The sequence below is a fragment of the Parasteatoda tepidariorum genome, chromosome 10 (genome assembly GCF_043381705.1).
Source record: "Parasteatoda tepidariorum isolate YZ-2023 chromosome 10, CAS_Ptep_4.0, whole genome shotgun sequence".
NCBI classification, from domain to species: Eukaryota; Metazoa; Arthropoda; class Arachnida; order Araneae; family Theridiidae; genus Parasteatoda; species Parasteatoda tepidariorum.
In genome coordinates this window covers 75058730-75073615 of record NC_092213.1, presented here as the reverse complement: position 1 = coordinate 75073615, position 14886 = coordinate 75058730, and the positions used below count along the sequence as shown (strand labels likewise).

The following is a 14886-nucleotide window of genomic DNA, read 5'->3' as shown; positions in this document are numbered from 1 at the left end:
CTCTTAGTTAAATGTACCAAACATAGTTTTATTTTTGATAATACACCATATGTGACTCAAATTTAAAGAAAATCCTATTACACAAACCCCTAACGAACAGGAAAAGAGGTAGACCGAGGCTGAGATGGCTGGATTTAGTTGAGACTGATTTCCTTACTCTAAAGGAGAAAAACTGGCGAACAAGTGTCAAAAGTAGAGAGAAGTGGATTTGAATTCAAAGGAAGGCACTGGCCCACCTTGGGCTGTCTAGCCAGATATGATGATGATGAATACACTATATGTATCTTTTTAAATTCCTTTTTATGAGTTACTAAGCAATTTGACCAATTAGAGCCCATCATCCACATTAGTTATAATCCTAAAACTATATCATAATTTTACAGGTGTTCAGTTTCTAAAAATTGATTTCAAGCACTGATAAAAGTAAAAATAACTTTTTTATTCGTAAATAATTGTAAAAAAAAATTTTTATATGTTTATCATGAAACGGAACATAATAAAATCATATTATACCATTACTTTTAATCCTAATGCAGGAACATCTCTTTTAGTTTTAAACCTCTATGTATGCATATTATACAAAATTAAAAATGCAATAAATCAAAGAAAATCATTCAGGTAGGTATTTCACATACATAGTATTAGAGCTGCACAATGGGCTATTAGTGACGATCTGGAAAACATCCCTGAGGATGGTCCGAAGACATGACATCAAAATTTTGATCCTCTGCAGAGGTGATGGCACCCTCACTTTGGTAGCCCAAGGACCTGAGCTCGAAATCAAGCGTTTTACGGTAGAACAGTTTAACGAGAACCGATACAGCGCACCCTTGGCTGATCAAAGTAGTTATCCACCTGCTTACTGGCCGCAGCCAGTGATGTTAGACTTTGGTGTTTAACTGGGAACAATCAGTTCACTGCGGGACAAATATTATTTAGAAGGGAACACAAACATTGCAGGTCAATACCATTAAATATGGCATAAATAAATAATCTTCAAATAAATAATGTTATAACTTTTATACTGAGACCATTTAAGGAAATTTTGAACTTAAATATCTTTTTCGAGTTATTGAAATAAAATAAAAAGTTTAACGGCAAAACTTTTTCTCCAGCTGATTTTATGGCATCTAATATTAAGGCATTGATGTTTTAGAGAACTTATGACTTTGCCATTAAAGAATTCATTATTCAACACAGAAAGTAACAGGAAAACTTACCAGGTCCATGAATACCTGAGAAGGTGATGGCTCTTTTAAAGAATATAAAGTTGACCTGTTGCCCCCTTCAGTGCTAAAATTAAAATATGAGTCAAACTTCGAGTTCAGATCATACAGAAGAATTTTATGCACAAAATATTTCGCTTTTAGCTTGAACGTATTTAATATTTTAAAACTTATAATTTAGATTTAAATATTCTAATTTAGATTTAAATGTTCTTATTTTCCTTTTAGAATCAAAATTAAAACAAATTTCTGGAGAAAAAAAATGCAATTTTAAGCAAAAAAGATATAATAGAGACACAGCAAAGAAATATACTGTTTAGAACTAATTTTCATAGGTTTATATCATATTTAGATAAATATGAATTTAAAAAAACGTCCCAATAATATTTGAAACAAAAGAAAACTCCCATTTTAAATAAACTTATTTACCACCACCAACAAAATCATACTGAAATTAATAAATCATCAATCCAAAGTTAGTTCTAAAAGGGTATTGTACCGCCCTGCTAACGGTGTTCTGTTAATTTCCAAATGGGTTTTCAATATCTTTAATTACGGAAAACAGCGGTTTGGAGCAGGCGGGTGCAGAAATTTTCTGAGCAGCTTGGCGCAATTTGGCAACCCTGTAAATATTATGCTTAGAAAATATTTCTATCTTTAAGCATAAATATATTTAAACTTTTACTAAATATGCAATTGAAAAACTTTTGAGCCTATATTGTAATTTAATGAAGAAAAAAAACTGCAATGATTATTATCAGGGAAAAAAATTACATAATCCAACCAACATACTCAGAATTTGAAACAGAATCTTCTAAGGAAGAAACCAAAACTAAATGGTTGTCAGATTTAACCAAGTGATCAACACCAAGAAATGGACGCAATCCAAGAAGACATACTTCGCTGTCATATTTTGGAACTATCTGAAATAAAAACTAAAATTATTACTTGCATATCTACATCAACACATGGATTTTCGTTTAAATTCTGTGAAGACAAATTTTAAAAGGAAAAGTAGCACTTTCAAGATATAGTTAGTTTTCGTTTAAAACATATTTTCTATCTATTTTTTAATTTTAATTTTCTAATTTTGTATTTCTATTTAAGCCATATTTTTAAATTTTTACATTGCAAAAACTTCTTTATCAAGAACTAATCTATAGATTTTAAAAACTACAAAACTGATTACATAGTTTAAAATGATGCAAAAATTGGCATACCTAACAGTTCAAATGATTTTTTCTTCCCACTAAAGAAAATGATTAAAAAAAATTAATAGTAATAAAAATTACTTTTTGCCTAAATTGTTTTTGGATAAATGTATTTTATAATTATTTGCACAAGTTACTTAAGTTACTAATTAAATTATATCAGAAATATGCTTTTTTAAAGAAGTAAAATTAAAATTAAAGGGTTTACATTTTTCAATATTATCTGAAAGAACCAATTTAAACCATATTTTTTGGTTTTGTAGTAACCCTCTATTTTGCATGTCAAAAATCTGAATGTGTTGAATAAAAATGCTTGTTTACTTAGTGAAAGTATGCTTTAACTAAAATATTGTTTGTATAAATCAATTAGAATGTTTCACATTTGCCTCACAAATCATTAAGATTGTTATTTAGTATATCTGAAAATTCGATCATTAAATTAAAATTAGTTCCGAGTATATCATTTTTATTTTATTTATTTATTTATTTTGCACAATGTACACTTATAACAGAGCTTATCAAAATAAAACTTTGAATAAAACAAAAATTAATTTTATTGGGGGCTATTTAAAAATGATGCAAAGATTGGAGGAGGTTAGGGAAATTATGATAAAAGGGGACACAGTAACAAAATGTGTGACATCAAATATTTTAGTTAGACTTTAAAATCAGCAAATTATATATTTTTACAATACGTTTTTACCATCAGTCCACTGCGGGACTCAGAATATTATAAAACATTTATAATTGTACATTTATTAAAGAAATAAAAATTAAATGTCTATGAGGTGCATTTTTGACGAAAAAAGTGGAGGTGGGCTGTCAACTGGCAGACAATTATTTCATCACTTCGTGGCTGGTGGGAACCATTAATTTTGCCCAATAACAATGTAACAGACGCCCGGTGGCTGAGCGGTAGCGCTTCATGCTGTCGTGCCACAGATCCCTGGTTCGATCCTCGGGCCGGGCAAGGTTGACTCAGCCTTTCATCCCTTCAGTGGGTCGATAAATGAGTACCAAGCGTGCTTGGGAACTAAACACTGTGGGTTCCGCGTTCGGCTGATCACCTGACCGAAACATCTGCTCCTGAACCCCAGAGCCCAAGGTCAAGAAAACTGAGATGGGCACAGTAGGCCTTGGCCATCTATGGGCTGTCGCGCTGCTGAGTTTAGTTTTTTAACAATGTAACAAATCCTCTACAAAGGGAAATTTCTCCCAATACTTGATCTAAGAGTTCCCTTGTCTTCTGGATTGGGTTCAAAATTACCATGATATGAACATTGGTAGTTGTAAACTGAAAATTTGGTCGGCTGTTCAACGACAGTTATAAAATAAAAATGAAATAACAATATAACTTTACATACAACAATGGTAGAGAGTATAATGAAGAGTAGTAAAAAGTAAAATTATTCATTCTCACATTTTTAACATTATCAACACTTTCTACTTGTTCTAAGATGGAATGAGGTAGGTGCACAGTGTACGTCTCCAGACCAGTATCTGTTAGCGCATGCAGTAGAGAAGCTTCCAAGAAAACACCTTTCATTGTGGAAGTATATACATACGAATCAACAAATTGTGTCTCTTTAGTAATGTTATAGAGGAAGCCTTCAAGACAAGTTGAAAAGAAAACACCCATCGCCTTCAAAGAGGAGTGGCCAGATGTGATGTTTGGCCAAGGGAGAGAGAAACTGCACTTTTCAGATTCTGAAGCAGCAGCATTCAAAGGATCGAAAAAACCCTCTTTGGAAGATTCTGTAAGAAGTCAAATGAGCTTTAGTAACACATCATTGCAAACATTGGAGAAATAAAACAATGGTGATTTTACTAGCGATATTTTTAGGCTACGAGTAAAGTGTTTTAATACATCATGCATAAACATGTAAGTCAAAAAGAGAAATTCAAAATTGGAAATATAATATAAGCACTTATATTTAGCGAAGTAAAATATATATATATATATCTTAATCTAAAGAAGATTTTTTTTAAACCATTACTTATAATTACTTAAGCTATTAACACTCAACATTAGTACTGGCAATAGCAACTGTTGAGGAATAAGATAAATATTTCAGACATCAGTATTTTAGCTTTTTTATTGACAAATTTTTTTTCTTTTTTAAATCTCTTCAACAAATACGGAGAAATTTGAGAATATTTGGACAAACATGAGATAGTCGCAAAATACAGGAGTCTTCATTAAAAAACAGGAGACTTCGTTAAAAAGCAGGAGACTTGTTAGGTATAGTAACATTTGGATATGTAGCTTTTTTAATTTTTTTTATTTTATAAATCTTTTAGAAACTAGTTTATATTTATGAAACATCAAAATGTAAGGAAAGGAATTGTTAAAAATAAAACAATATAAAATCAGAAAAAAAAGGAAAAAAAACATGAATGGCCAAAACATATTTATTCTACGAAATGAGTAAAAGCAAAAACATCAAACCGGTCATGGATTGTAGTAAACTGTTATTTTTTTAAAATTTGTTTAGTGTTTTAAGATGTCATATTATTTTTATATTCAGTGAAAACATTTTTGATTATTGAAAGCAAAGGGAATTACTGTCAAAAATATTTATAATGTAAACTTTGAAACAGAAAGCTTTGTGTTTACTAGAATTTTAAGTTATTAAGATCATTTCTTACATCTTTAAACTTATCAACTAAATGTGGTAGTAATAGACCAGAGCAAATCAACCTTAAAAGGCTTTAAATAAATTCTGAAATACAAACACTTCAAAATTTTAATATGCATTTATTTATTATTCATGAAAAAAAAAAAATTTAAAGCTTCCTAGAACCTTAGAACTAATAATAAAAGAATATTTTAGTTCACTACATGTTTGAAATTAACCTGTTAGCAGATAATTAAATAAGTAATGAAACAAGATCTTAACTGAAATTTTTATTGTTTACACCCACAAAGTTAATGCGATTATGGAAAATTCTGGATTACAGAATAGTGTTATAGATTTTCTACTTTATAGTGTAACAGAAATCCTTTATTCACAAGGGTTAAATCTTAAAGAAAAAGTTTTTTTTCTGGAAAAAGTGAAGTAACATTAAGATTTATTAACAATACTGAACTCAAAAATCCTAATAATTTCTTGAGCAAAATCATTAATGATGCATTTAAAGAAATTTATATCTTTATAAATTTAATAAATCATTGATATTTTTTCACAACATGAAATTCTTAATAAATTATATGCAGCATAATTTAAATTAATAATTATGCATACATTTATTAGTCTACCAGAAAAAATATTTTCAAATGAAAGAGATGACAAGTATAATTTTTACTTTTAATAATAGTATTAAATAAAATAAACAAGATTTTTTGTATGTATAAATGTGATGGAAGATTTCTTAAAAATTCTGTACCTTTGATTTCCAAATAGCGGTTAACGAAAAATCCGGATTTTTTCCGGAACACAATCATCTCTGATATATTTAATGTTAAAATATTATAAATATAAATAATTATTTATTAATAAAATTATTAATTATTTATTAATAAAATTATTAATAATTAATAAATTTATTAATTATTAAAAATAATAATTACTAATAATAACTAATTCGTAATAAGCTATTAGTGATTATTAGTAGCTATTAATTACTATCAATTATTATTATGAATAATAATTAATAAATTTATTAACATAATTAATTAAAAATTGTAACATTATAAATTCATTATAATAACTTAAAAAAATATTACCCAACTCATGAAATGGTATAAGCTGCAATGATTTTAATGGCCCATCATTTTCTTTGAAAACAAATTGCCTAAATAATAAAATCACAGAATAAATATTGGATGAAATCGCTGGGAACATTTCAAACGTTCTCGAGTTCAGCCGGATGTCGACCGTACACCCTTTTACGGTCAGAAGTGGACCATTGAACTCACATTCATGGTCTTCAGAGAAGTTCTCATTTGCCTTGTCGATGGCATGTAAGTGAATGTTGATGGGAAATGAATTTGGATGGAGTTTTTCTTTAATATGATTCTCCCACACTTTATCTTTAGAGCCACTGTAAGTACAGGACTCGAATCTCCATTCAACAAAATTCTCATCGACTAATTCCGAATTTTTATCTTCATGCACAGCATCCGAGCAATCGTTATCGTCATCATTTTCACACACTTTAAAAACAACCACTGCTTTGTCAGACATGCAAGCAAAGTAGTTCTCGCATATGGTGACTTGCTTCACGAAAATAGGAGTAGTGATGTCGACGAAGTGATCGAAATCGTGATACGTCTGTTTCGATGCTGGGTGGATTTTTGTGCTGAAACAAAATACAGATATTATGTTTCCTAAACTCACAGCCAGAGCTGAAGTTTTGCTGCAAGATGCAATGAATATAGCCGGTTTCTCTAATGGCAGTTCAACCATTTCAAATTGCTTTTTCATTGAAGGATGATCCTCACTGGGTAGACTTGTAGATCCGGCTACTCGTACTCTCAAAGGCTGACTGTTTACATCAATCCACCATTTAAAATAAACTCTAACATAAGATACATTATTACTCTGCCATGATGCTTTACTTTCAATTGTTGCCACATAATTTCCTAAAAAAAATTCAATATTAATAAAAGAGAAACAAATTTGCAACAAAATAACAATTACCAGATAATATTTAATCATATCCACCAACGTGGATAGGAAATTATGAAATAAAATATAAATTTTATGAAATTAAATATAAATTTCATGATAACTGTTGCATAAAATATTTTACAAAAATGGATTTTTATTGTCATTATAATATAAAAACTTTATTACACTAATAACTACAAATGGTATGTGATATTTTCCATTTATAATTGATATTAAATGAACTTAAATGTTTTTTATTATGTTAACTCATTGCTTTGAATATTCAAATTGCCTTTTCATTGTTTGAACTCAACGTTTTAAATAGACAAGTAATTTATTATTGATAGTTAAAAGATTTTTTGATTAGTTCAAAATGGGAGTTGAAACTGAAAACTTATTATATAAATGAAGCTTCCTTCATTATGTGATAGTGATACTTATTTACATATTCAAGCAAGAAATGAATTATGAAAAAATTCTGTTTCAATATATGGATTTTTTTTTTTTAAGGAAATTTTTTAAAAAGTACAAAAATCAAGAGAATGTTTATTAAGCCTGAAGACCAGAAGAAACTGGCAAAATGCAGTAGTCTGCTGGTAAATTGAGTAGAACTGGTAATTATATGTAATGCATTAAAAAACGGATTTTCAAATGCCAAAAGCTTTTTATCAAAAAAAGAGAATGTTTGCATTTTTATTTATTTCTAATTGTTCTTATTTTACTCCAAGTTTGATTTTACATCTGAAATTTTAAAAAAGAAGCAATGAATTTTAGTACTACATGTTATTGGTATTTTCCTAAAAGAAAACAAGATTATTCCCGTTTTCATGCGATTTTATGTAAGAAAATTTTATTTTAATTCCTTTTTAATGAAATCATAATAATTTTACAAAAAACATTATTTAAATAAATTAAAAACGAAAAAAGTTCAATTTCCACCACTAATAAAACCACTAGATTACAAAATTAGCCTCCTTTAAAATCAAATCTGCAAGAACAGGACCAATATATAATATAAAAACATGTGAAAATGCTCTGCAAATAAAATCATTATCACAATTTTATGAAATCAAGCTTTTAGAAAACATATATTGTTTTTTAAATAAAAAAGGGAAAAAAGCGTACTTTTTTTTTCCTTCTAGTTCAGTTCAACAAATTCTAGGCTGCCATCCATGAACAAATCAATCAAAACTACAGTTGTAAATTATATTTTTTGAGGAAATTGAAAGGAAGTGTTCTTGAAAAATTATGTCAATGGTGCCACTATAAACTATATTAGCCACCATTGTTCATATATGAATGATGAAAGCTTGATTAATTTGATTGTCAGAAAAATGTTACTGGTTTTCAGAAAACACCTACCATTTGTGTAACAACTTAAACTATTTTTCAGGAATAGTTAAAGAAGAACAAAGCTATGATTTGAAAAGAAGAAAAAGATTCATTTCAGGGGCAGAATGTTATCAGCCACCAGTCCACAGCACCAGTAACAAAAAGTACTAGTCTGAGTACATTTTAATTGGTCCATTACACGTCCCTAATAGATTTAGACTTTATTTTTACAAAATTAACAATGCAGATAACATGAAAAAAGATAATCAAGCAGATTACTGAGAATATGTAATGCTCACAATTAATGATAAAATGTGCTATTTTGTGGCCAAAATAGTTAAATCATTTCAATTGCATTTTAGAATCAAACAATATGTTTGAAAAAACAGAGGAAGATTAGAGTTATTCTTGAAGATTAGAGTGGACACTGATCGAATTCTTTTCATTGACACCTCTTAATTACTATTAGGTATTACCCTCTATTTTTTTCGAAAAAAAGATGGTTTATCTCTCATTAATAAAAGCTTTAAGATTCGATAACAATCAAGAATGTTGATCTAAACTCAAATTTTTTTCTTTCTTTTTTATTCTTCTCTCTCCCTCAAAAAAAAAAAAAGCGTTGACTATATTTCATAATTTCTTGCTTTATTTTGCTTATTATCTTAGTATCATTTTATACTACTAAAGGAAAGTAAGAAACAAGCAATAAAAATCACTAATCTACAAGTATTTTCAATGCATAGGTATTCGCAAAAGATATATATTAAAAAAAGTGCAGATACTGCCCTTCAAAATTTTTTTATCAGATCCCCGAGAAACTAAAAAAGACAACACAGAAAGGGACAAACTCAAAAAAGGGGGATGTTACCATATTGTGATCTGTTGTTAAAACTTCAATCGCCAAGGAATAAATTTCAAACTTGCAAATTTAAAAAAAAAAAAAAAAAACATAAAAAAANAAACATGTAGATGTTTGCCCGAGGGTGGCTACGAGTTATACATTTCTAGTTGGTCCCTTTCTGTGATGTTTTTTTTTTAATTTCTCGAGGGCCGCTGCCCGGAAATTGCGAGATTATTCTGACACAGATCACAATACGGAAATCTTCCCTCAAAAACTATAGCTCGTAGCCACCTTCGAGCAAACATCTACATGCTTTTTTTTAAAAAATTGCAAGATTTGGCACCTTGGAAATTGTAGTTGGCATGACAGATCACGATACAGAAATAGCCCTAGAACAGAACACACATTTTAGTTCCTAAATTATTATATAATGTTATCAACTAATAAGGAATGAAGAACACTGTTTAATTCTCAATAAAAAAAATTTACTTAATTATATTGATAATAGAAGGTGACATACCTGATTCACAATACAATATTTGCTTAACTATATCAACAGTTGGGAAAGAATGGAGTACATTTCCACGGGCATCTAAATCATGAATATTGACGGCATGTTGCGTAGTGGAAACTAACAACTTATCTTGCGCACCACAAAATGCTACTGGTTCATTTTCAGAAAGAAAAACGTCTTGAGAAACAAAATGATGACAGGAAACCACTCGTACCATTTTATATTTTAATTTTGAGAATATTTCGAACGTTCAACAAGTCATAAATAGTATTGATTACCATATGAAACACCAAACCTTTTGACAATTTTTAAAAATCGATGATGAAACAGCTGCACAGTAATTTATTTTACAGAATAAATAGACCTTTTTATTTTAGTTATTGTAATCATGAATAAGGTATCATTTTTATGGATGAGGCAAACTGACTATAATATTTTGCAATTCGTACTTTTAGATTTTGCAATATTTACCGAAAAACATAAAATTTATAATACTATTACAGCCAAGATATGACTCGATAGCTTTGGTACACTACAAGAATTTCTTTGCTTAAACAAAAAAAATTCATTAATATAAATGATTATGAAGAAGTTATTGGTTTGAGCAAGAACTTGAGAGAAAACACGGAAACAGAAAGTAGATTATGTCACTAATGGGTCTGAAATATAAAAACGCAAGGACCGTTCGCACTAAAAAAAAATTTCTCTCATACAAAAATAAAGCGTGAAAGTAAACGGCACTTTAAATTTTCTACAGTGTGGTGTCATTCACGTTGCACCTATTTCGGTCGTTTAACTATGGACAATGGACACTCTGATTAGTGCAAGATCTAGGTATGCAAGGAGTTCGAAAGAATACAAGAAAATACAATTCGATAATTAGTTTCATTTTATTTCTTAATCGTCGTTGAACAGCCGACCAGATTTTGGGGTTTATGTCTACCAATGTTCAACACCGTAGTCTTGCAATTTTGAACCCATTCCAGAAGACAAGGGATCTTCTACATCAGTACACTGAGGTATTGATTTGTTATGGGAACTTGGAGGACTTTGTAACCCCGACAGATTTAACATGACCCAGTCACCATTTTATACACGGGTATTTTCGGGCGGCAGGATTCAAACTCCCATTCTAATGGAAGATAGTGGTTGCTGTTTAATATTTTACATGCGCTAATTTAATTTGATTTGAAAACATTGATTTTTTTTAAAATATGTATTCTATAGAATGATGTCCGTTAAGTTTAATTGGTTTGATGTCGTCAGAAGAGAAAAAAAACTTTTAATTTAATTAATAAGCTGAGTTTTAAATATGTTTACTAAAAACATTAAGTTACTTAGATGAAACAACAAAATCAATTGTTACAAAACGAATTTTTCTATTTAATACAATATGATCTGGCGAGCAGCTATTTAAAAGATCGAACATTCCGTTTGTTTATTTGTGGCTTGATGTCAGGCTCGCAGAAAATGCCGTTCACTGGTTAAATTTAGTAGCTTTCCCCATTAACGTGTGGAAAGTCATAGAGGAAGGAAGTACGTTAGTTTCTCTCTTGATTTTCATATAGATTAGAATTTTTTATGTTGGAAAACTATATGGAACTGAAAACTGCATTAAACATAGTTCTAAAGAAAAGTATCACGGAAATTTTAAAAAATATTTTTATTGAATAAAAAGGGAAAATATCGTAGTACATTCCTATACAGCTGAAAAGAGGAGGAGAGGGAAGGGCTAAAGGCATGAAACCGGTCTCTCCCAAAATGGCGTATTCGAGTGTTGCGATCGCCAATGTTCAACTCCGCAGTCTTGTAATTTGAGCCCAATCCAGCAGACAAGGAAATTCCAGGATCAAGTATTGGGAGAAATTTTTGTCTACGTGGAGGATTTGAGTTACAAGGAGTGGAAAACCACGAAAGCTTCCCATGGATAGGCTGACAAAAAGGAGACTCTAACACATGATCGACTGAGGATATTTTACGTCAGCATAGTTTTCGGTGCAAGCCTGGTGGGGAATCAGCACTGGGATTCGAACCAGCTTCACCTCATTGGGGGGCTATCCCTTGAGCCACCACTACACCAATTATTAGTTAGTAGTAAAACTTGCAGTAAAAAAATGTTGTTCGATGTACCGTTTGCTGAAATGCAACTACAGAGTTGAAATTTGACGCGCTGACAGGATCATTTCAAATTACAGCTTTAATTAAATTTCTTTCCTTTTTTTTCGAAATTCCTATTTCTTCGAAAGTGCTTTTTTTTCTTCCTTTAAATAATAATTATTTATCCATTGTTGTAAAGAAGTTTAACTTCTTCCAATTTTCATTTTATAAGAATTTTCGCGCTTTACTTGATGTCAAAAATAACACAAAATAAAAGAAGATCTAAAGCAGGGTTTCTTAACCTGTGGTTCATGAACCCCTAAGGGGTCCATGAGTTATATTTTGGGGGTCCGCTGACTACTCCTAATTTTTAAAACGTTTGGAAGCCTACCCATTGCTTGTAAAGCGAGTTATGGCAGCTATAATTCCNAAACTATTTCCAATGAGAACTATTATATGATATAAAGTTGATGTTTGATATTTAAAGCAAGTAAAATTACTTTTCATTTATTACTGCTTATTGTGTTGTATATTATGCATTCCTAAAGACAATTTTCCTTTAAGTACTTTCAATTATTTATCAAATTCAGCTATTTTTTTTCATTAAGTTATGCTTGCATAAAAATATGCTAACTACATATTTTATTAACAAAATTATCTTTTTTCTATCAACTTTTAAGAAGAGCAAGAGGTAAAACACGTTATACCCATAGCTTTCTCTGAGGAGAAAATGAACAAATTTTCGCACAGACAGGAACTGTTTTTCCAGAGCATAGTCCATCTTTACTGAGTAATAAGTCTGATGAAATCGGAGGTACCAATTTTCCATGTTATTGATTTGCCTAAATTTAATCATCTTCAAAATGTAACAGATAGTAATCCAATCCTAATTTTTGTAAAAATAGGACATAAACAGCTCTTTCCTTCAGCCTTCAATAATGAGTAATCAGGTGCAACCACGGGGGTTGATGAGTAAAGTGAGCAAGGGACGAGGCCTTCTAGTTCTTTTTTAATAATTGTTAAATTAAATAACATGTATAATTTAAATATAATTAAAAAAAACATTTTTCAGTATTAAGAAACAAAAATTTAAAACTGTATTCAGCTGGAATAGAACCCACGACTGCTCAGTTGTTTCGTATCAGATTTCAGACTGCCCCAAATGTACACAACTGCCTTAATTTTTTTTTAATTAACTAAGTCATTTAAATACTTGACATTCTTGATTTTGTCAATATTTTCAGGATATATTCTTTATGTAAAACTATTAGATTCGTGTTTTTTTTTCTTCAAATTTGCGATTTAAAAAAAAAAAAATTGGGGTGTCAAAATAGAACCTCTGAGATTTTGCGAACGACACACCTCTGTTAGCATGCTGTAAAATAAGCGAACCACGAAACGAATGAACCATGGACCTCACTAAAACTAATTATGGTCGCAGAACCTTCTATAAAATAGAACCTCTGAGATTTTGCGAACGACACACCTCTGTTAGCATGCTGTAAAATAAGCGAACCACGAAACGAATGAACCATGGACCTCACTAAAACTAATTATGGTCACAACTATCAGAATATGGCAACAGTTACGGTATTTATGGGAACAGCAAAAAACACGGTAATTTCCTTCCATAGCACTTTGGTTATGACTTCTCAGAAAATTAAATAATGAAATTATAGTTTTTTTACCATGCTGATCCGTAATTTTTTTTCCTCAATGCCCATCTGGAGAACGAGAACGACCTTCCGTCATACAAGCATCTGAGACAGAATTGTTGGCCACTCTTTCAGTGACACTAAATTAGGTGGGCCAACATTGCTCCCACAGTAAGGACAGAGAAGGAAAGAACACCCATGCCTTGCCCAGGATTCAAACTAGGAACCTTTTTCATTCAAGGCCAGTTCCCTGACTCCTACACAAGCTGGTGTCATGACAAAACAAATTTTATCATGACATCTCAGAGCAGCTGTTCTGTGTATTTTTTATAACCAGGTATGTGTACTTTTTATAACTTTTAGTTAGATAGCATTTTTTATAATCTCTAATTATATTTAGATCCTACCTATAATTCAAATCTCATTTAACCTTTCAGTTTTCTTATTGATATTATTTCAAGTACAAAACCAATCAAATGATATTTTTCAAAAGAAAATATATTTTTAATAACGATATATCTTAACGATATTATCTTATAATGTAATAATTGATAGTAACACTTATTTAAATATTCAAGCAAACAATCAGTGAAAAAATTCTTTTTCAACAGGGATTTTTTTTTAGGAAATTTTCTAATGTGTACAAAAAACAGAATTTTTATCATATTCAGTATAAGAGAATACACATCACATTTTTAATTAATTTCTTAAGTAAACATCTCTCTTCATCGAACATTAATGCTGACCCAAAGGTGTCAATTTCACCATGGTTGCTGTGAACCATCTATTTGTATTGAAGTAAAGTATGTTATGCTTTAACAGTTATTTCACCTTCTTTATTAAGAAACTATTGGACTACATTGGATTTCTAAAACAATTTTTTGAATAAATGGTTTTAAGATAAAATAAAATTTTGAATAAATACATTTCTAAGTTTTACTAAATTAATGGATTCAGACAAAAGCTGTTGAAGGTCATAACAATAACAATGTACACAGTAAAATTTTACATGACCAGAAATATTGACAATAAATATTAAAATATTTTTTTTTTTATTGCATAAGCTTAAAGTCGAACTTTAGATTGTCGAGTACTAGTTTGTCTGGGAAGTAAAGACTGCCCGTGCACAGTGCTGACCACACTGAAATAATCAAGCTGTTGGTCACAAAATTGTGGAGCCTTAACCTCCCACAATGTGTCGTTGCGACACCTTACCTTCACCTAAAGTTTACACCTTACCTTCAGTATTCTATTATAATTTTTTAAGGAAAAAAAAGTTTAAAACTTTCTGCAAAAATTTAATTTATTTGATAAAGGAAAGGAGCATTTGAGATGAAATTAAAAGATAATCAACAGAAACATTTTTGTTCGAAATAGGAAGTAAATAATATACACAC

The 14886-nt window shown here is 30.1% G+C and overlaps 1 protein-coding gene across 1 annotated transcript in view; it reads right to left on the bottom strand.

The window, feature by feature from the left end:
• The window catches only part of LOC107437050 (BLOC-2 complex member HPS3), a gene marked incomplete in the record, with an annotated part of 36175 nt that extends 25698 nt beyond the window's left edge, over positions 1-10477 (bottom strand). Inside the window, 5 exon segments of the mRNA XM_043041273.2 lie at positions 1221-1293; positions 2019-2149; positions 3858-4192; positions 6165-7022; positions 9744-10477. Coding sequence (XP_042897207.1) covers positions 1221-1293; positions 2019-2149; positions 3858-4192; positions 6165-7022; positions 9744-9954 — 1608 coding nt within the window.
• Between the last annotated feature and the right edge of the window lie 4409 nt (positions 10478-14886).